This window comes from Ammospiza nelsoni, chromosome 19, assembly GCF_027579445.1.
Source record: "Ammospiza nelsoni isolate bAmmNel1 chromosome 19, bAmmNel1.pri, whole genome shotgun sequence".
Taxonomy (NCBI): Eukaryota; Metazoa; Chordata; class Aves; order Passeriformes; family Passerellidae; genus Ammospiza; species Ammospiza nelsoni.
Window position 1 is genome coordinate 4376173 of NC_080651.1, and position 22672 is coordinate 4398844.

Consider the following 22672-nt stretch of genomic DNA (forward strand, 5'->3'; position numbering starts at 1 on the left):
CACCAATAAACCAAATTTATCCAAATCCCAGCCAAACCCCAGCTTTTGGAGGTTAAATCACCCCAGCCTCTCCTCATGTAACAGATGCTTCAATCCCTTAATTGTTGCAAGGACTCTTGACCTGAAGCAGCAGATGAAGAGCTGTTCAGAGGAATCCATGAGGTAATAAATGAGAAAAGGTCTCTGGGAGCAGATGGGGTCACCCCAAAGGACCCCACATGTGCAGGTGTGCAGCACAGCTCAGGAGGCAGCAGCCAGCCTGGCAGGGGTTCCAGCAGGACACAAGTCACTCCCCAATGTCACCCTGGTTTTTTAAGATTTTCTAAGCCTTCTGATGTTGACATTCTTGTAGTGAACTTTCTCACACACTTTTTATAAATAACTCATTGTTTTGCATTCCTTTATGGAAGAGGAGAAAGTAGATGGACTGTTGGTTTGTCCAGTGTCATTGGAGAGGTGGCACTGTCACCCTCCAATCCACTGTCGCTTTTGGAAATCTATAAATGTTGGAGTCAGAAAATAAACTTTCCTTTTTTCTTCACCTTGAGAACAGTAGTGTGCACTTGTATTTTTTCATGTCCTATAGTAACACCCCAACAGCGCCAGCTAGGAAAGAACGGCAATCTGAAACTCCAACCCATTTTAGAGAGCTCAGATATGTGAGGATATCACAGCCTGGGCTGGTGTGTGGGTGGGGTGGGGTGGAGGTGATGCTGTTGTCCCCAGGAAGGGTTTGAGCAGTGCTGGACACTGGAGGGGTCAGTCAGTCCCTGCTGGGCAGGGTGGACACGGCCAAGGAGCAGCCTGGGGGACAAGGAGCTGTCCCAGCTATCCCCAGGGATGTCCCAGCCCATGAAATCCTACTCAGCAGGAGCAGGAGAAGGCAGGAATGTTGGCAGGGAGGTTGTTTGCCTTCCCCAGCCACCACGGGGTATGACAGAGCCCCTGCCTGCCTGGGGAAATGGGGAATGAATTCCTTCCCTGCCTGGGCAGCTTTTGCTTTCCCTGTTGCATTGTCTGAATCTCAATCTCATTTTTAACCCGACATTCTGCCCCTCCCACCCCTGGGCAGGGAGGGAGCAGCAGGTGGGGCTCAGTTCCCACCTGGGGTTAAACACAGCAGCAGGTGGGGCTCAGTTCCCACCTGGGGTTAACCACAGCAGCTCATCCCCATGAATTCCTTTTTGGGGGCTGGAGAGGGCATGTCCCCAGGCACACCAGCAGCAGGCCTTGTCTGGAGCAGGAATTGTCTCTGTGGGGTCCCTGTATCCCCAGACGTGGATTTTGATCAGTACCGGCTCTTTATCTTCCCCAAACCAGTATTGCTGCAGGGAGAAGGGAAAATCTCACAGGCTACCAACCAGTTAAAACACAGCCAACAGGGGTAAGGAGGCTACTGATGGAGTTTTAACTCCTCACCATATCAAAAAAGCAGCTGAAAGAGCAAATGATTGGTGAGCTGACAAAATAACTCATAAGACAAAGCCATTTGAAGTCTTGCAAATAAAGGCTGGTAGTGAAGAGCTGCAGGAGGATGCCATCATTCTCAGTGACTGGCAATGACACTGCAGCAGGAATTCACCGGTGATAGATGCAAAGTAATGCACTGAGGAAAACAACCCCAGCTACAGATACACACACTGATGGCTTCAAAATTAACTATTATCACTCAGGGAAGAGAGCTCGGAGTCTTCACAGTTATTTTCTGCAAATAACAGCTCGGTGCTTGGCAATGCAAGAGCAGAGGGACAGAGAATAAAGCTGCAAACGGGATTTTGCCACTCCATAAATCCATGGTGGGCTTTCGTCTTGTAAACAGCACCCAGCTCCCACTGCTCTTAAATCCTGCAGGATTTAACTCCCACAAAAGCAGACACTCCATCAGAAGGGACTCACCCACTGGAGAGAGCAGAGCTGGGCTGGAAGGAGGGAGTGAAGGGTGAGCAGAGCAGGCTGCAAGAAAGTGGAAGTGCATTTTTATGTGACACAGAACTAAACTGCCAATTTACTGCTTCAGGGTGTTTGGGGACTTGAGAGAATCACAGAGTGCAGCTGAGCTGGAAGTCACAGAGAGAAACAGAATTGTTAATGCTGGAAAAAAGCTTTTAAAATAAAAAGCTTTAAACTCAGCAAATCCATCACCCCAGCAGCACCAGCATGCCCAGCAGGAACCCAGGTCCCCAGTGCCACAGCCACAGCGGTTTTGAGCATTTCCAGGGGTGGTGATCCTATTACTGTCCTGTTCCAGCATCTCTGTCCCCTTCCCTGAGGCTGTGGATGTGCTGGAACTGGGCTGGCAGTGCCAAGGGCTGGTGCCACACAGGGACACCCCAGGGGCTCTCCCATGGGAACACAGAAACCCCTGCTGGCTTTCCAGGTGAGCCAGGGATGGTCAGATCCCAGCTGGGAGTGCAGAACAGGATGAACACTGTGGAAAGGAAAAGCTGAGGTGCTTCAGGCTGGGACAGAGTGGTGGCTGCTGTCACTTCTGTCAGGATCTGAACATGCTGGAGGGATGGGTCAGCTCTCAGAGAGGGACCAGGGGGTGTGAGCCAAGAGAATTGCTGTTTGGGGAAGCCACTGACACTTTGCTGCCTCCAGTTCTGCTGCCCCAAATTGGATTGATGTGGCTGGGAACAATATTTTTATTTGGAACTGCAGAAATTCAGTCTCCTCAGCTGAAGTGATTTAGGGTTGTGCTCACACTGTGTGGATGAGATGGAGTTTGGGGTGTGGGGAGAGATGAGAAGAGATGCCTGGGCAAAGGGATTGTTCTGGGGTTGTTTTCTCCCAAACAAGGACTGTGCGAGGAGCAGTAGGCAAAATGCAATTACACTGGAGTGCTGCTGCACCACTGCTGGCCTGATGCACTCAGGATTTCAGGATTTTGGGAGATCAGATCATCCCAGGGTCCAGACAACCCATTCATTCTACAAACACAAATCAAACAATGAGGAAGGAGTGGACAGAAACCTGAAACCAAAGTCCTGCCAACACCACAGAGATTTAATAAAGCTGGGAAAGAGCTCAACAAAATATCAAAAGCAAAATCGTGCATTAAGTATCAGTTTAATCATAGTCTGCAGATCTGACCTTAAGTGTTTTCATCTCTAATTGGTAGTTTCTTCCCACATCTGCTTTTGTGGTGTTAGATGCCTCAAAAATAATTGCTTTTGCTTGTGTTGACATGACACCAGTGATCATTATTTGTGGGTATCACTGCCTGCTAACAGCCAACTTAGGGAATATTTCCAGTCCAGTGATAATTGAGTGCATTTATATCCTGTTCTTTTGTGATAGAAGGGATGAAAAAGAGGAATAGATGCAGCCAAACATGGGCTGGTACTAAGAATTCATAATTCAAATGAATATATCTGCCCAGGCCAGACAGGGACGCTGCAGAAGGGATTCACAGGTTGGAAAGAAACTTTGCAAATTAATTCTCAGCAGACAGGTAACAAAACCTGAAAGAACACATCTAATGAGAACATGTGGTTCAGAGTAACTGAGAGATGGGTGAGTTATCAGTAACTGAGATGGGTGAGTTATCAGTAACTGAGAGATGGGTGAGTTATCAGTAACTGAGAGATGGGTGACTTATCAGTAACTGAGAGATGGGTGACTTATCAGTAACTGAGAGATGGGTGAGTTATCAGTAACTGAGAGATGGGTCAGTTATCAGTAACTGAGAGATGGGTCAGTTATCAATAACAAGCCAGAGTGGGCAATGTGGAACAGACCCCTGCACACTGACCATCTCCTCTGACCCTTCCCACTGTCCACCCCCTTCACACTGACCATCTCCTGTGCACTGACCCTCCCCACTGACCACCCATACTGACCATCCCCTGCACACTGACCATCCCATGCCCCCCGCCCATCCCCACAGCCCATCCCATGCCCATGCCTACTGCCCATCCCCTGTACTCTGCCCATCCCATCCCATCCCATCCCATCCCACCCCATCCCCTCCCTCTCAGGGCCGTGCTGCAGGGCTGGGCTGCCCGTGCAGGGCCATGGGAGCCCCAGAGGTTTCCTTTGGGAGTTCCCTGCCGAGCCCCTGTGCTTGCACAAGGCAGAACACGGATCACAGCCAGCATTGCCATGGCAACCATCAGGAACATCACCACATGGACACGGAGCAGCTCAGGCTCCCCTCCCTGTGCTGGCAGCACCTGGGCACCCTGCCCTGCCCCAGAGTGCCCCTCTCCTCCTCACTAATCGCTCCTGCAGCAGAGAACTGATGTTTGTACACAGCCTACTTCCCTGGGAGACCTCAGGAAAAACATTCCCTGATTTTCCATCCCTGTGCCAGCCAGGCTGCACAGCCAGAGCCAGCCCTGCCCTGCCTCTGCTCACTCTGTGGTGCTGGGGGACCCCAGGGGACAGGGAAGGGCACTGCTGTGCCCAGGGCATGGCATGGCCAGGAGATGCCACCAGCCTGGCCTGAGATGTGGTGTCAGAATCACAGAACCATGGAAAGGGTTGGGTTAGGAGGGACCTGAAAGCTCATCCAGTTCCAACTGCTTGTCATGGGCAGGGACACCTCCGACTGTCCCAGGGACACCTCCCACTGTCCCAGGTGCTCCTAGCCCCAGTGTCCAGCCTGGCCTTGGGCACTGCCAGCGATCCAGGGACACCCTGTGCCAGGCCTGCCTGCCCTCCCAGGGAACAATTCCTTCATAAGATCCCATCTAAACCCACTCTCTGTCATTGGGAAGCCATTCCCTGTGTCCTGTCCCTCCATTCCTTTTCAAAGTCCATCTCCAGCTCATCCCCTGTGTCCTGTCCCTCCATCCCTTATCCAAAGTCTCCCTCTAGCTCATTCCCCATGTCCTGTTCTTCCATCCATTATCCAAAGTCCATCTCAGACTCATTCCCTGTGTCCTGTCCCTCCATCCCTTGTCCAAAGTCCATCTCCAGCTCTCTCAGAGCACTTCAGTTCACTTCAGAGCATTCCTCAGCCTGAACACCCCCAATTCTCTCAGCCTTTCCTCCCAGCAGAGCTGCCCCATCCCTCTGCTCATCCTGAAGCCTCCTCTGGACCTGTGCTCCAGGTGACCCTGCTGCACCAGAGAGGTCTCCAGATGATCTCCAGAGGTCCTTCCAACCTACCCTGGGACTCTGTGATTTCTGATACAGTGATGAATCTCACACAGTTTTGCTCCAGGAGCTCACTGTTATTCAATTTAATCCATGAACCTGACTCAGTGAAGCAGCAACCTAGGAAAATGGAAAGACGCTCAAGAATTAAATTAACTGGATCACAAAGAGAGGGAAGTGACATTTTGGCTAATGGGTGAAGACTACAATTAAATTGGGAATATCTAATGTCTGAGCTCTTCCCTGCATCAGTGCATTCAAACATGCATCTGAACAAACACAAACAGATTTCTCTGTGTCTTTGCTGTTAAGCTGATCAACCCCATTTGGGACTGGGATGGCCACTGGATCAGCAAGGGCTTCTGAGAGGGAGAGAGAGAGAAGACACAGCTGGTGCAAACTCATGGCTGAGGGCAAAGCTTCCTGCCTGCCTGCACAGAGGACACTGCAGGCAGCAGGGACACCAGATCCATGGATAGGCATTGGAATGCAGAGATCTCAGAGTCTCTAGGGCTGGAGACATCTCTGGCACCCCCAGTCCCAGCCCTCAAAGCAGGGCCAGGCAGTGCAGTGGCCCAGGAACAGGGCCAAGAGCTTTTGGATGTGTTCAAGGATGAGAACACCACAAACTCTACAGGCAACTCCATCCCCTGTTTGGCCATTCACATGGGAAACAAAAGATGGTATTTACATTGAAATGGAATTTCCTGAATTCCAGGTTGTCTCCATCACCAGACACCACTGGGAGAGCCTGGTCTTTACTCCCCACCATGTAGGGTGATGGAATCATCTCTTGTCCAGGCTGCACAGAGCATCTCCAGCTGTGGGCCCAGCTGTTCCTGCCCCCCAGAGCCATGAGGAGCTGGCAGTGAGCTCTGCCTGAACCCCCCAATGGAGCTACCCCTTGCTCAAAGCCCTCCAAACCCCTGAAGTGCTGCTAAGGAGACCCAGGGGCTGAACCTGCTATAAATGGAGTTTTGTGGAGCTCAGTGATCAAGCTCAGCCCTTCAGCACCAATGGCAGGAGCAGAGGAGCTGCTGGGCTTGAGCTGGGCTGTCATGCAGCCCTCAGGTGAAAAAAGCTCCTTTAAAGAGCTGCATTTTGGACTCAGGGGCTCCTATTCTGCAGTTGGACCATTTGTATTTGTAGAGAATTATTTTAGCTGTGGGCTTCACTCATCTGTCAGCACCCAGTACCAGAGCTCAGCAAAGCTGAAGGCACCAGACAGGAGTGACTGGTGCTGAAGGGGCAGGGAGCTCTGGCCAGGCTCTGCCAGGGTGAGGGGGATTATCTGCCCATGGAAATGAAGGATTGGGAGGCTTTCTGCTGTTCTCTCTCATTAAATGAGTAATTTATGAAAATCTCCATTTTCAGAGTGAGCTGAGGAACTTTTCCCAGGGTGTTTTTGTCTTTGTTTTGCCTCGTGTGGTGTCAGAAGGCACCAGGACTGAGAGGAAGTGGCCCTAGGACAGCCCTTCCCAGCACAGCAGTGATCCTGCTCCTGTCATCCAACAAAAACCTCCCAAACCTCATTCCCTGGCTCATTAATGCTCCAAGCATGTGACTCTCATTATGTCTGGTCCCAATCAAGGACCAGTAATGAGCCACATGTGCAAAAGCCACCCAGATGATCCCCTCAATGTTTGTCCTGGAGAACGTGGGTGTGAGCTCCATGTGAGCTGAGCTGTTGGTCAGGGATGACAAAATACAGAAGCAAAGCTAACAGTTGCTTTTTGTCTGCTCAAAAACAAATGGGAAGCCTGGGTATAACTGTGCTGTGGGTGGGATACAGCCTTCGAATAATGAGTTTAATTAATCTGGGTAAAATTACCCTGAGATCTGCTCTGGCCTCTCTTTTATTATTAATGCAATGATCCACAAATCCTGTGGCACTTTCGTAAATTGAGTCATCTGTGTCATTCCAGATCTTGTACAAACACTCCTGGAGCTGTTTGTGAGGCATTTGTCACCAAAGCCTCTCAGGAAAGATCTTGCTGGATAAACCCAATGGCAGATACTGCTCTGATCCACCCCTGAGTGATGGCAGAACCCAATCATCCCATGCCACCCCTCCATGGCAGGGACACCTCCCTCTGCCCCAGGGTGCTCCAGCCTGGCCCTGGGCACTGCCAGGGACCCAGGGGCAGCCCCATCTGCTCTGGGCACCCTCCCAGGGAGGAATTCTCCTGATTTAGCCTTCAGTGTCTGCCCAACCTCCTACTGATTGCTCTGACCACCAGAGAAGATGGGAATGGATGCAATAAAAACCCTTCAGGCCCCCAGTGCTTGTCTGTTAGCACTGGAACAGCACATGGGGCCTGGCACTGCTGACAGATCCTTTACAGCAGCACACCAGCACTGTAGAAAATAACTTTTCACTCTGCATTACTGAACGGCTCAAAAGGCTGCACATTTCCATCTGCACCACCTCAAAGGCAGATGCCAGGATTGCAGCCCTCTGTATATTGAAAGCTCTGGAGGAGCTCAGCATTGTTTACCTCAGAGGGAGCTTGCAAAAAAAAAAAAAAGGCAAAAATTAGGATCAAAATATCAAGGATATTTAATTTCAATTCATAACCAGGCCTGAGGGCTCAGATCAGGGCTCAGAGCTTTGTCTTAATCTAATTTTATGCAAACAATTCAGTGATAATGAAAGTTTATATAATCCACATCAAGGAAATCAGAGGGGTTCCCAAAACCTGTAATGAGAGCTGACATCACTGAGTGCACATCAGCAAACCCAAACCCTCCCTGAATGAGGGGCTCTAGAGAGCTCCTGACAGAGGCAGAGCTCCCCCACACCCCAGAGGCTCTGAGGGGTTTTGTGGGGCTGTGATGGGACCTGGCAGCATTTCCCTGGTTTGGGATGCTCAGGGGTACTCATGCAGGGCATCCTCAAGGTAGGAAATAGTGAGATCTGACCCCCTGATTCAGGAGGCTGAATAAAGTATATAACTTTATTAAGCTAAACTATATAACACTAATACTACATTATAATATACTATGATAATACTATAATATTATTATTAATAATACTATTATTATTAATATTATAGTATTATTCAGTATTGTCTATAGTAATTGATTATTATTAATACTTTAGTATAGTATATAATAATATAGTTATTATTATTATTATTATTATTATTATTATTATTATTATTATTATTATTATTATTTTAAACTATACTATACTAAAGAAAAAGCCATGACTGTCCCCAAAAATCACAACACAGCTTTGACCCCATTGGCCAATTAGTCCAAAAAAACCCTCACCAGTGTCCATTTAACAAATCCCTCTCAGTGAACAATCTCCATAACACATTCCACGTGTGCAAAAACAACAGGAGCAGCAAGTAGAGATAAGAATTGTTTTCTCTTCTCCCTCTGTGCTTCTCACTGCCTTCCCTAGGAGAAATCCTGGGAGAGGGAATTATGTCTCTCCCTTCCTCAGGAAAATCCTGGGAGGGGGAATTCTGTCTCTCTCTGTTCCGAGTATGTGAATGGCACCCAGGGCAGCCAGCCCCACTGCAGAATTCCCTCCCTGAGTGGTCCCTCTGTGCTCTCTGAGGTTCAGGGGCAGAGGATGAGCCCAGAGCTCTCAGCACAGAGCTCTTCATTCAGTCATGGAACAAACAAAGGCACAGGGAAGTGTGGAACAGGTTCCTGCACTGCACACCTGTCATTATCCACCAGTACAAGTGGGGTTGTGATGGTTCCTGAACTGACCTCAGAGTGCAGAAAAAACACAGAGGGATTTCAGCATTAATAAAATTGCAGTTTTGCCCATTCATCTCCTCCTGGAGGAGGTGTGGCATTGTATTTAGCAAGCAAAGATAAAATCCAGCTTTACCTTTTGCACTGAGGTTTTCAGTCATTTTGTGACAGGACCAAAACCACGGCAGGGAGGTGCAAACTTAAGTTACACAATCACACAGCTCTTGCTGTGTTCCCCTTCACTTCCCTGGGTAGTCGAAGAGACAAAATCTACCTGGGAGGCCCTGCTTAGTTCCTTCAAGTTGTCTCTTCCTTCCCAGACAGTCCAGATACACACACACTAAAATGGTTCTTTTGTGAGGCGACTAAAACCACGACAGGAAAATACCGATTTAAGTTTCACAACCACACAGCTCTTGCTTCCCTGGGTAGGTGAAGGGACTAATCTGTCTGGGAGGCTGAAATTTGCTAATTTCTTCAAATTGACCCTACAAATTTCTTCAAAATGCTCACCACCAGCTCCAGGAGGAGAAACCCAGCCTGACAGAGCCTGATCCCAGGCAGGATGCTGGGGACACACAGGTGACACTGTGTCCTTATGGAGGGGACACCAAGCTGGGAGAGGGGCAGGACTGGCCCCCAACCCCTTACCTGGAGGATGACCCAGTGTCCCTCCTTTGCAGCCACATCCAGAGCTTGTTCAGCCACCACCTCCTGGCCTTGCCCAAGGGAAACGTTGTGCAGGTTCCTGTGGTTGAAGGTGTAGCCCAGCTTCTTCCCTGGGAGGGAACAAGGAGTGAGTTCAGGTACCAAACCCTCACACAGGAGCTGTCACACTCCTGATATCACCTCTCTTGGCTCTCACCCACTCCTTGCCCAAGTGCTCACCCAGCAGCAGCTTCCCCCAAACTCTTTTAGTTACAGTGCAGCCTCCACACAAAGGTACCTTATTACACAGTGCGTCTTGTTTAAAGAACATTATTCCCTTGCAACCTGGTGTAAAAACACGTTTTACAGTGATAAGAAATTAAAATCTTTTCCTGCTGATTAGCCAGGTTTGAACACCAACAGGGGGTGGGGAAAAACCCCTGCAATGCAGGCTGAGTGCAGCAGCTGGGTTTGGACAGGGCAGCTGGAATAGGACAAAATCCCTGGGAGCTTCTTCAGGCAAGGCCTCCCAGGTGTCTGGGGCTTGGAGAGCAGTGAGAAACCCTCCAGGTTTCTCAGCAAAGCCCATGGGAAGGGGTGGTTTGGGACAGATCCCAGTGTCCCTCCAGGGCAGGCTCACTCTGCAGTGCTGGGAAGAGGAAATCACAACTGATGTTAATTTTATCACTCATCCTCACCACTGATGTTCATTCATCATCCATCCCCTGCCTTGGGGTGGTGCCCTGGCTCTGGGATGTGACAGTGTTCACAGGGGTCTGAGGATGAGGGAAGAGATGAGGATCTGACTCCATGTTTTAGAAGGCTGATTTATTATTTTATGATATATATTACATTAAAACTATACTAAAAGAATAGAAGAAAGGATTTCATCAGAAGGCTGGCTAAGAATAGAAAAAGAAAGAATGATAACAAAGGTTTGTGGCTCAGGCTCTGTGTCTAAGCCAGCTGACTGTGATTGGCCATTAATTAGAAACAACCACATGAGACCAATCACAGATGCACCTGCTGCATTCCACAGCAGCAGATAATCAATGTTTACATTTTGTTTCTGAGGCCTCTCAGCTTCTCAGGAGGAAAAATCCTGAGGAAAGGATTTTCCATAAAAGATGTCTGTGACACTGGGATGTGCCCCATCTCTGTGATTTTCCCCTCTCCAGGAACCCCACATCCCTGTCATTCCCTGCCCTGCAGCTCTTCCTGTCCCCTCACTGGTCTCTGATGATCCTTCAGCCTCCCCTGCTCCCTCTGGAGCATCCCAGTGGCTCAGATGATTTCTGTGCTCATGGCTGCAAATCTCCTGGCCAGGTTTTGGGTCTGTCCTGCTGCTCCTCTCACAGCACACCCAGATCTCCCTGCTCTGTGCACGTCAGAAGAAAAACCCAAAGTGTGCTGCAGGAGGGAACAGCCCCACAAACATCCCCAGGATGGGTTTGGCTCAGCCAGGGAGCCAGGACTCATCCCCACAGGGATCCCTGGGGATTGCCCACACTTATCTCTGCATGCAGGTTTGCCTTCCTGCAGATGGTGTGCCCTGAATTCCCAATTCCTGCCAAAAGCAGGCATGTTTCAGAGAGACACAAAGAAAAGATTTGTCTTGTAAGGCTTAGGAACCATCTTGTGGTGCAGGACTGGGAACAGATGGCCATGAGGAGAATAAACCTCCAAACTCCAGCTCTCTGCTGAGCCTCAGCACAGCTTCCCCTGGGACACAGCTCTCCACACATCTCAGAGTTCCCAGCTCTGTTTCCCACCATCTCTGGCTGCTGCCTGCTTTGAAAGCTGCTGATTTTCTCCTCTGCCTTCAAGATTCTCTGCCTGGAGAGGGGATGGGGCGAATCACAGAGCCCGGGTGTCACACACATCTTTTCTGAAATATCCTTTCCTTAGGATTTTTCCTCCTGAGAAGCTGAGAGGGCTCAGAAACAAAATGTAAACAATGATTATCTGCTGCTGTGGAATGCAACAGGTGCATCTATGATTGTTCTCATGTGGTTGTTTCTAATTAATGGCCAATCACAGCTCAGCCACAAACCTTTGTTATCATTCTTTCCAATTCTATTCTTAGCTAGCCTTCTGATGAAACCCTTTCTTCTATTCTTTTAGTATGGTTTTAATATAATATATATCTTAAAATAATAAATCAGCCTTCTGAAACATGGAGTCAGATCCTCGTCTCTTCCCTCATCTCAGACCCCTGTGAACATGGTCACACCAGGGCAACACCCCAGGCCAGGGGATGAGTAATAAATGAGCATCAGTTGTTGTTGTTGTTATTACTACTATTATTATTATTTCCACTGCAGAGGGGTATCAGTGAGCCTGCCCTGGCAGTGCCAACCCTGCTCCCTCCTTGCTGGCTGAGAGGGGAGTGGATGGGCACTCAAGGAGGGCACAAAGCCCTTTGAGCCCTTCTAGCCCAGCAGTGTTTGCTGCAGGGCCCTCCCTCTGATGCCAAGGAAAGCTCCCATGGGTGGGCAGCATCTGCAAGAAGCTGACTTCCATTCACAGGAATTATCCTGCACTTTAATAAAACCTAATGAAGGACAGAGAAATACTAATAACAAGCAGAACCCCAGTGAGGCAGCTGGAAGGCCAGTGCAGCTGCTCTGTGGCAGTGATTTTATTTAATTCCTTCTTTTTTTGCTGTTTCTTGCTGTAAACTTTTCTGGCTGGCTAACCCCAGGTGCTCAGCTACACTCGTCTTTACAATTCCAATTAAAGCACTCATGGTTTGATTTTAGTGCTTCATTTCCTTTACAAGAAAATAACAGGGAGAGACAGAATCACCAAGGTGGCTCCAAAGGGAAGCCAGAGACACCACAGGAGCTTCTTTTGGGGGTGTCTCTTCAATTTCCAGTAATCACACCTGGTTTGGGGGTAGAAAGAGCCTGAAATGCAAAGCTAAGCCCAAGAATTTCCCAGAATGAGCGAAGTTTAACAGCTCTGACAGCTGCTCCTGGCCATGCTGGTAAAGGCTCACTCAAACATTATTTTGGGTACATTGTGGACAGGAAAAGGAAAGCAAAAGTCATTGTGCCAGCCTGGATGATGTTTTGTCCTGTCCAGCCCCAAAGGCATCAGACTCCTCTGCTCCAGAGGGACGTTCAGGCTGAAAATGAGAATTTTTCCAGAGTGGAGCCAAGACCCAGAGTAAATTCCACACAAGGGCAGCTTTGGAGCACAGCAGAGGCTGCAGCCATTGGGGACAGGGGCATCAGTGCCTTCCCAAGGGAGGCATCTCACAGAAGGCCCTTTGGAGCCAGCTGACAGCTCCACAGCTGAGCATCCACATGGAAATCAGCTCAGGAAAGGATGGCAGGAAAGCTGGAAACTTTGCCACAAAGCAGCAATCTGTTACAGGGAGCTGTTGCTTATTCTTAGTGACCATAAAATCACAGATTAGCAGGTTGGAAGGGACCTCAAGGGTCCTTTGGTTCAACCTTTCTTGGCAATAAGCATCTGACAGCGTGTGAGAGATCTCTGACGTAAATTACAGGTTGTGCACAAACCCAACTCAGAGACCCCTGCACTGTGAACCACACTGGGAATCCAGGCAGGGCAGGAAAAAGACAAATTTAATTTAAACTTCGGATGAAAATAAAAAAAAATCTTTAAGAAAAACAATAAAACCAAAGCAAAATCCCATCGCATCCTCTCACAATTATCTATTTTTAACAAATTACTTCATTATCTACAAAGAGATGAGGGGAAAAAAACCCAAACAAAACAGGCATGTCGTGCTAAGATAATAATGCAGCAGATAAATAGCAATGCTGTGCTGTGCCTGGGGACAGGATTGATTTACCATGCTTCTCCACATCCTTCAGTGGGTCTACTCCTGGGGACAGGATAAAAAACATGGGGGTGCCAGGCCCTGACTCCTCAAAGGTCATTGCAAAATCCAGGGATCTCCCCACCACATATTTGCTGCCCAGCTTTTCTTCTACAAAATCTCTGCCAGAGACAAAAAAAAAAAAAAAAAGCCAGTTTGTTCAGGAAATGCAGATTCCCCTGTGAATAATCAATTAATTATGATGGAAACTCAGAATTAAGGTTTGAGAAGACTCCCAAGGTTATCAAGTGTGACCACTGTCAAGTACCACTGTGTTCACCATTAAGCCATGTCCTCAAGTGTCCCATCCACTTTTGAGCACTGCCAGGGTTTGATAACCCTTCAACTGGAAAAGTTTTGCCTAATATTCAATCTAAACCTCTCCTGGTGCAACTTGAGGCTGTTTTTTCTGGTCCTGTCTCTGTTCCCTGGAGCACAGCCTGACGCCCCTGGCTGTCCCCTCCTGTCAGGAGCTGTGCAAAGTCAGAAGTTCCCTCTGATCCTCCTTTTCTCCAGGCTGAGCCCCTTCCCAGCTCCCTCAGCCTCTCCTCATATGTCTTGTCCTGCAATTAGTTTTCACTTTGATCCTTCAAATGATTTAGAAACTGAAATGAGGGAAATGAGCAGGAAATTATTGTGGAGAGGCTCTGTAGGCTGGGCTGTCCCTCAGCAGCAATGCCTCTGTGCAGGGCTGGGATGCCACAGGAGACAGCAGCTCCTGGCAGACAAAGGGAATAGGAAGGGAGAGCAGTGGGAGCTGCATTCAGAAGCACAATACAAGCTCTGACTCAGGAATCTCAGGAGGGAAGAGATGAGTTAAGGTACAAGATACAAGCACCTGCCACGTGTTGTGCAAGCCAAGCAGCCTTGCAGAGGAAGCAGCCATCCACACAAAGTCCAGATGATTTACACAATTGCTTTGATCTGCAAAGCTGAAAGGGAAGAGCTCTAAGAATGTCTGGAGCATGGAGCCTTAGCATGAGAGTGACAAGGGAAAATTCAAAGGAGTGAACAGGGAAAGGCTCAGCTCCACAGCAGCTGCTGGAACAGAACACGGTGCGTGGAGAATGTTCTGGCTGGATTCCCCCAGAGTGAGCTCCTGACATCAGTGCTTTACAAAGACACAGACACTGAGCACTGATTCAAAGGTACCAATGCTATATTCAAACCCCAGGAATGCTGCTGCAGCTCAGATGGATTACTCAGGCCTTTTGAAGGCAGCCAAATTCCTTCTAAGAGAGCTGAGAACCTCCTTCAAGGACTGCTGAAAGGCAGTTGGAATAGAAATGCCTAAGGGATTGCAATTAAAAAAATTAAAAAAGCTTCCACATTTTTGGTACCTCTCCTTCAAGAAGATTTTTCTGTTCAGGGTCAAGATTTGGTTGAAGATTTTTCTGTTCAGGGTCAAAATTGCTGCTGGAAAGGCTCAGGTCACAAAATTTAACCAAGTCCATCAGATTTAAGGTCACAACATTGTTGTTTTACTTCACATCTCAGCTTTTTGAAACAGTGCCTTGGGGACTCAGAAACACAAGGTGCTACAAGAAGCTTTTTGCTGATGTTCTTCAATAAGATTGAAGGGGAAAAGAGATTTACAGGGGATAATCCTTTCTCAGGAAATTACAGCTGTTGGTGCGCTGCTGGCCCTGAAGCTCTAAGCAGTGAGTCAGGGGCTTCTCCTGATGTTCCTTAGGCCTAGGGAATGAACCAGACTGGGCAAACATCCCCAGGGATCTGCTAGGAAGAGTGGATGAAACCCCCAATTTCCCAGAGCCTGTACAGGCTTGGATCATCTTAAATCCCAAAGAAACCCTGCACCATCATCTCAGAGCAGGGACACATGAGGCGGGACACAAAGGGGCTTAGAGCTTCGTGAACAGCAGCTGGAAATGAGGTTGGGATATTCCAGGGCACCTAAAATCCCCCATGGCACAATATTACTCCTAAAATGCACCCATGGACTGGTCAGGATGTCCATGGTCACCAGTGAGGTGTTTCATGCTGGCACACTGAGATTTTGACAACTGAGTTGTATTTCAAGAAGAGTCCCCAGAGTCCTGGGGAAGACTCAGTGAACTGTTGCTGTTTGCACTTTGAGATAAGAAGCAAAACAAAACAATACAAAAACCCATTTAAATACTCCTGTGCAAACAGAAAAGCTTGATGTGCCCTAAAAATATCCAGCCAAGCTTTTGAACTTGGATTCCCTTTTCATAAAAGAGAGACAGGAAAGGGGCTGAAATTTGATATTCCTGTTATTTTTGAGCTGTCTGAGTAAGAAAGAAATGAATTACAGTCGCATAAATGCACTTAAAATTCCAAGAGCTTATTTTACTCAAGCTAAACAACAACAGGAAAACCAATATTTTCAGCTGAGAGACACATGGAGAATCCAGCCATAAGAGTAAGAAATGAAAAAAGATGGATTAGTATTAGTATTATGATAAACTGCAGTATTTATTCTAGTACAAAAATAATAAGAGTGACCACGGGGAGCTTCACTCAGTCTCATCTATGTTTTTCTGTGAACCTTGAAGCACAAACAGATGTAATTCATACACTGAGTAAAACACCCTGCTGTGTGCACACCAGGTGGTGCAGGAATATAAACTAGTGCAGAAACAGGAGCATGAAAGACATCCCAGAAATGGCAAAACATTGGCCAGAGAAGGCAAAACCAAATCCTCATGGAGTGAAAGACCTTTAGTTTGTCCTGGAACAAGGAGGTTGCTTTTGCACGACTTCAGGAAGTTTAGCCTCGCCCAGTTACCTTCACTACATAATTCACCGCTACAACTTTCAGAACCAGCAGCACATAAATTTTGCATTTTACAGGGAAAAAAAAAAAAGAGAAAACCTCTATAAGACTTTACTTTACTCCTATTCTGGTGTTTTAAAGAAGCTCAAACTGATCTAGTTAATAAAATGGATGTTCCTGAGCTCAGACTGCAGCAGATGAGTAACACCTGTGTGGTGATGCCAATTTATGACTTGGCAGGGCTGCCCCATACCCTGCTTACACTGCTCCATCTCTGGTGGTGGCAGGGAGCTTGGATCCCACTAAGCAAGAAATTCCACTTAAATCCCATGTGTTGATTGCCTTGCAGAGTTCAGAGATCAATGAATCACACAATGGTTTGGGCTGGAAGGGACCTTAGGGCTCATCCCATGGGCAGGGACAGCTTCCATTGTCCCAGGGACACCTCCCACTGTCCCAGGGAGCCCAAAGCCCTGGCCAACCTGGCCTTGGCATTCCAGGGATCCAGGGGCAGCCCCAGCTGCTCTGGGCACCCTGTGGTGCCTCCCACCCTCACTGGGCTCATTCAAGACCCCTGAGAGGAAACCATGCTGCAGAATTCCCATGCTAAGAATGCTCTGACATTCCCAAATCCCAGCACCCCCTGAGCCCCTCCTGCTGCCCCCGGGGGTGCCCCAGCCCCACCTGACGGCGCAGGGGACGCGGTCGGGCCGCAGGGCGCGCAGGATGCACAGGCGCTGCAGGGCTGACTTGTTCTTCCAGTCCTGGGGGAACCTCTCCTTCTCTGGACACTCGGACTCCACAAACTTCTTCCACCGTTTCGCAGAGCCCTCGATGTCCCGATCCAGGTTTCTGAATTCCTCCATGGATGAGAGAGCCTGGAAGAATTCAAGGAAGGTCAGGGAGAACAATTCTGAGTGCCTCTGGACGATTTGTCTAACTCTAATGACTCCTTGTGGTTTGCTCCACCAGGGAGCTGGAGCCTGGCACTACAGCCAGAAACCCATCAGGACCAGATTTAGTCCATTCTCCTTGGATGGTTCCAGGGAAGGGAAAGATGGTTGGATGGTTTGGAACCATCCATCTTCTTGGATGGTTCATCAAAGTTTTTGGCACCAACCAGCATGCCCTGTTGGCTACCCCAAAATGGAACAATTCTCCTCTCCTGTTTGGAGCTTTCATATTTCCCAGGCTCTGCACTGCATTGGTAAATAACTCTGAACTCCACAGAAAGTGTCAGCAAGGTCTCCTCACAGCTCAGGCACACAGAACAATCCTTTTCCAGCCCCAGAACCAAGGACACCGCTGCAGCTTCAGCCCCAAAAAGTGCAAACAACAGGGAATGGAGGAGAGCAACGTGGGAGGGTGGGACTGCATCCCCTGGAGCTGGGACTGGACACTGAACCCAGCATGGAAATGGACCAGAACTCATCAAAGGGTGAAAACTCCTGACTCTGAGTCCATCCTGGGTCCATCTTGGGTGCAGCCCTGGCTGGGCTCTTGCACTGCCCAAGGTGGATCCTTTGAGGGATTTTAATAAAATCCCCACTTTGTTCCTTTAACTCTGCCCAGCCTCTGTTCCAGGGAGCCTCTCCAGGCATCAGCCCCATGCCAAATTCCCAGGGATCCAGAGAATTCCATGGAGACTGTGAGCACGGGAGTGATCCAACAGCTGCTGTTTCCATGTGTGGATTTGCACTAACAAGGAGAAATGTCAGCGACAGAAGGACTTGCTCCAAATTCAGCTCCCTACCCTGATTTCTGTGAAAAACCCAGAAACCAGAGCACCAAACATGAGAAACTGAAGTTCCCAGGAATGATGGCACAAGTTCTGACCCGCCAAGCCCTTGGCCTTGCAGCAGTAAATGTATTCAGAGCACCTCTCATGGCTGAGCGGAACACAATGGCGAATGTTGAATTTGGGGAATTCTCAGTGCAACTGCTTATATAAAACATCTTCTCACTGTTGACTTTTGACATGATTTACTTAAAATATCACTTCAGAACTTTGGCTGCTGCTGCTTCGAGAAGTTTCTTGGCTGATGTTAACAAGGTAGACTCTGAAAAATTGTTTATTTCTGACTAAATGACAGACATATAATCAGGAATGATGGTCTCCCTCTCTCCCTGAACAACATATTGCAGAATCATGAAGGCTCTAATTGCAAATAAAACCTCTGTATTATATAAATAAACACTAAAATTATCATTAGTCAACAATGTAAATAGCATTTATTAGGAGTGATTGTATGAATGGGAGATGCTTCTATTTAAAAGCCAGAGGAGTGAAAGGTCTCTAGATCAGTAATCTTTCTGTGAATATTAATTGCTTTTCAATACCCCTGTAGTGAATTTTTCCAAGAAACTTAGCCCAGCACTAAAGGATCCCTGTTCCCAGGCAGGAGTGGTACAGGGGCAGCAGATGGGAACAGCACATCAACCTGTGCAGGGTATCTATTTCTGTCCACATAATGAAAAGTACTTTTGTCACTTAAGAGTTGTCATAGAAATTGAGGGAGACAAAAAATATTGGTCAAAATAGAAAATGATCCAAAGGGCTGGAGGACTTGAGCTCTTGTTTTTGCAGCCCACACTGTGATCACCTCTGGTGGCTGGAAACAGCAGGGGCTTGAGTTTATATCTCAAAATGAGACTTTTCCAGCAAAACAGGGCTGTTTACACCATGTCAGGGAGAGGATCCACCATTGTCACAGACATCTTTTATGAAAAATCCTTTCCTTAGGACTTTTCCTCCTGAGAATCTGAGAGGCCTCAGGAACAAAATGTAAACAATGATTATCTGCTGCTGTGGAATGCAGCAGGTGCATCTGTGATTGGCCCATGTTGGATGTTTGCAATTAATGGCCAACCACAGTCAGCTCGCTCAGACACAAAGCCTGAGCCACAAACCTTTGTTATCATTCTTTGCTATTCTATTCTTAGCTAGCCTTCTGATGAAATCCTTTCTTCTCTTTTTTTAGTGTAGTTTTAATGTAAATATATATCATAAAATAATAAATCAGCCTTCTGAAACATGGAATCAGATCCTCGCCTCTTCCCTCATCCTGGGACCCCTGTGAACGCCATCACACACCATCTTCTCAGAGAAAGTGGTTTTCCATCCAGTGAGTCACAGACAAGTTGCTTTATCACCTCTGGCAGCTCCTAGTCGGAGTGAGAAGCAGCATTTCTGTGGAACTGGAGCCTCAGCAGCTCCCTGGGGTTCACACATCCCCAGATGAGCTCTCCCTGTCCCCCACAGCTGCAGGAAACACAGCAAGGATCAGGCACTGGCTCCAGGACAGGAATCCTGAATGCCACCACAGACTCCACACACAGCAAGGATCTGAGGGAATGGGGGGATCTTTGTGGGGACAACATCTGGGGGGACAGGGAGGGAACCCAGGGAGGAGAGGAATCACTGAGAATGCAGAGGAACCTATGTAGAAGAGGACAGCTCCCCAGGGCTGCTGCCACTGCTGCTGCACACGAGGAACCTCCTGCTGCCAGACACAGCACAACAAGTTCTGGACATTTATTACTTGCTCTGATCACTAAAGGCAACTGTTCTAAGGAAGCCATCTGCTCAAACTGGCCTCAAGTTGAGGTGTGGCTTCACAAGATGTTTAAAATCTTAAAAACCTCCAAACACATATATTAACACTGTTTTCTTCCCCTCAGTTCCAAAAGGAATTATCCTTTAAAAAAAGAGATTGTTTTGCATTTTAAAATACTTCTATAATAAAAACAGCCATCCTTAGAATCATCTGGATAGACAGCAGCTCTGGGGCAAGGCAGGGCAAAATCACCTCATTGCTGAGCCCTGTACTGACACAAAAAGGGTGAAAATAAAACACAGCCAGTAAAGGCAGAGCTGCCAGAACACTCTCAACACCCAGTCTGTAACCACCCCCCAGCAGCCATGGGACTGAGTTATAAAAGACAAAGGGAAATCAAAATAAAGGAGTTTGAAGGTTTTTGTAAAATCTGTCATTATCATTGAAGTCTATAACCACCCTCCCCAGCAGCCATGGGACTGAGTTTTAAAAGACAGAAGGAATACAAAATAAAGGAATTTGAGGGGTTTTGTAAAATCTATCATTATCATTTGAGGCTTCAGGTTGTATCTGGTTTTTACTTTCAGTTTTTATAATATATTTTGCTTTTCTTAAAAAAAAAAAAACTTGTGCCTCTGCTTTAAAAAATTATGTTCTGTAGGGAACACACTGAACATCAAACATGTCTCTATAAAAATCACACAACCTGCCAACACTGGGAAGAAATTATATTTAATATTCTCCCAGTTTTAATAATCGGTGAGATGATTAAATCCTGATGATTAGTCACGATTGCACTTGCAGAATTAAGGAGCTGTGGAATTTATGAATTGAGTTACACAGTTTTTAAGCAGAGATCCACAGAGGTCCTTGGTGGGCTTGAGGGGTTTGGAGTGGCTCGTGGATGAATTTTGTGGTGGGGTTTGGTGACCATGGTGGGATTCAGCAGAAGGTTGGACTCCAGGATCTTGAAGATCTTTTCCAACCTTAACAACTCCACAATTCTGTGATCCCCAAGCACTTTGTAAAGGTCTTACACTGTCCATGGGCACATTTCAGCCAACATTCTTAATTCCTTTCTTTCATTTGCTGCAGCTGGCCCAGGAGTCTTTAGGAAAAGCAGCATCCCCACAAACAGCTGGAAAATGACAGTTCCTGGGAGAATGGCAGAGCCAGAGCTGCACCTGGCTTCAATTGATAGATTGGATCACTCAGGAAAAAGACGTACAGGCAGATGAATTGCTCCATTTAAATACTACTGTTAACTAGAGGAATTAATGTAGCAGATGATGGATTATTTACAATCTCTCCCATCCTAGGATTTGGGTTGTATTATTCATACACTGAAGGTGTTATTTTCTGTTTAGCCGCCCTACCTGAATAATTTAACTAACAAGAAAAACCTCTACCAAGGTGAAAATAAAGATTTGATGGGGTTTGCCAAGTTTCAATCAACTTTCAATCCAAAAATGTTATTTTAACCCTCCTTATTTCTTTCATAAAAGCTGACTGACAAGCTCAAGGCACTGTATGCCCCTGTCTCCCTTCAAACTCCTCCTTGCTGCTTTTACATTGTAATGGGGACAGGAGGTGTGCAGAGCCTCACCCCATCACTGTACAAACCCCCACTTTTTATCTGCAGGGTCCCAGGGCATCACAGCATGTAGGGTGGACACCACAAGCAGTCTGATGAGTGATGGATCAGATCTCAGCATCTTTCCTCAGAAAATTTCCAGTGAAAAATCATAAATTGGGGGACAATGGCTTCAGCTCTCATCTCCTTCCTACCAGTGCCTACTTAGAGCCAGCTCCACTTGATGGGAAAGGTCAGTAACAGAAACGAGACTTAGTCACAATCTTTGTATTCTCATTGCTTACAGCCACCCACCATGTTTTCCTCATTTCGCCTGAGATGTTTCCCAGATGGGTTCATTTTGACATTTTCTCTGCATTTTCTAAAAAGGTTGTTCAAGTGGGCTTGAGAACAGGCCTTGCAAAGTCAGGCTGTTCTCCCAAGCCATGCTTTCCATCTTTCCTCTTCACTCTTGGATGCCTCTCAGCAATCAGGGACACACAGCCAGAACCAGAAGCCGGGCATGGGTCCCCCAGGGCAGCTGAAGGACGGTACTTGTGGATTTCTGAAAACTTCCCTGGATTTGGTTGTTATAAATCCCAGATGGGCCAACACACAGCAAAACTGAAAGAGAAAATATGTCCCATTTTCTGCAAGAATTCAGCTGGGGCAGCTGCTCCAGGTGTCCCTTGCTGGAAAGCTCTCAAGGTCCACTGCCTGCTGTGAATATTTCCTGCATATTTCTTCTCTTTACTGACATAGGGAGCCAAATGCTTTTTCTCTTCCAGAGGAATCTGTTGGAGATGAGACCTTCCTGGCCTCTCAGTTTTGAGGTCCTCAGGCAGAACTTTTCCCCTTTCTTTAGTCTCTTCTCACAGTTGTGTTTTCAGGTGTCTGAGTGAAGGGCAGAGGGTGGCCCCAGGCTCCCGTTGGGGTACAGGGGTCCACTGATGCTCTGAGCTCACATTGTGGGAACCAAACACAAGCCATGAGAGCCTCCAAAAATGCCATTTAATGTTCCCCAACCCAGGGAAAGCTCTGGTTTTACCCTCAGGGTTCCAGAGGTCACTGCCAGTCAGAGTCAAGCTGAGCACTGGGTCTGCAATCTCCAGAGCTCCTCATGTGAACCACCACAGCCAGAGAAAGGAATCAGGGAGAGGGCTCTGGCTCACACTGAGGAGCTCCAACAGGTCCTTCAGCACTGAATCAGAGAATTGTTTAGCTTAAAAAGGACCTCAAATGCCACATCTACATGGCTGCTCCCTCTCCTCCTGTCCCTGTTCCCTGGGAGCAGAGCTTCCCCCTGGCTGTCCTCTCCTGGCAGTACTTGTGCAGAGCCACAAGGGCCCCCCGAGTCTCCTTTCTCCAGGCTGAGCTCCTTTCCAGCTCCTTCAGCTGCTCCAGCCCCTTCCCCAGCTCTGTTCCCTTCCCTGGACACACTCCAGCCCCTCAATGTCCTTCCT

The 22672-nt window shown here is 47.7% G+C and overlaps 1 protein-coding gene across 1 annotated transcript in view; it reads right to left on the reverse strand.

The window, feature by feature from the left end:
- DNAH9 (dynein axonemal heavy chain 9) overlaps positions 1 to 22672 on the reverse strand; it is a 147415-nt gene that overhangs the window by 21449 nt on the left and 103294 nt on the right. Inside the window, exons 62-64 of the mRNA XM_059486095.1 lie at positions 16764 to 16957; positions 13295 to 13443; positions 9472 to 9599 (exon numbers count right to left, since the gene is read on the reverse strand). Coding sequence (XP_059342078.1) covers positions 9472 to 9599; positions 13295 to 13443; positions 16764 to 16957 — 471 coding nt within the window. The remainder of the gene's footprint in view (positions 1 to 9471; positions 9600 to 13294; positions 13444 to 16763; positions 16958 to 22672) is intronic.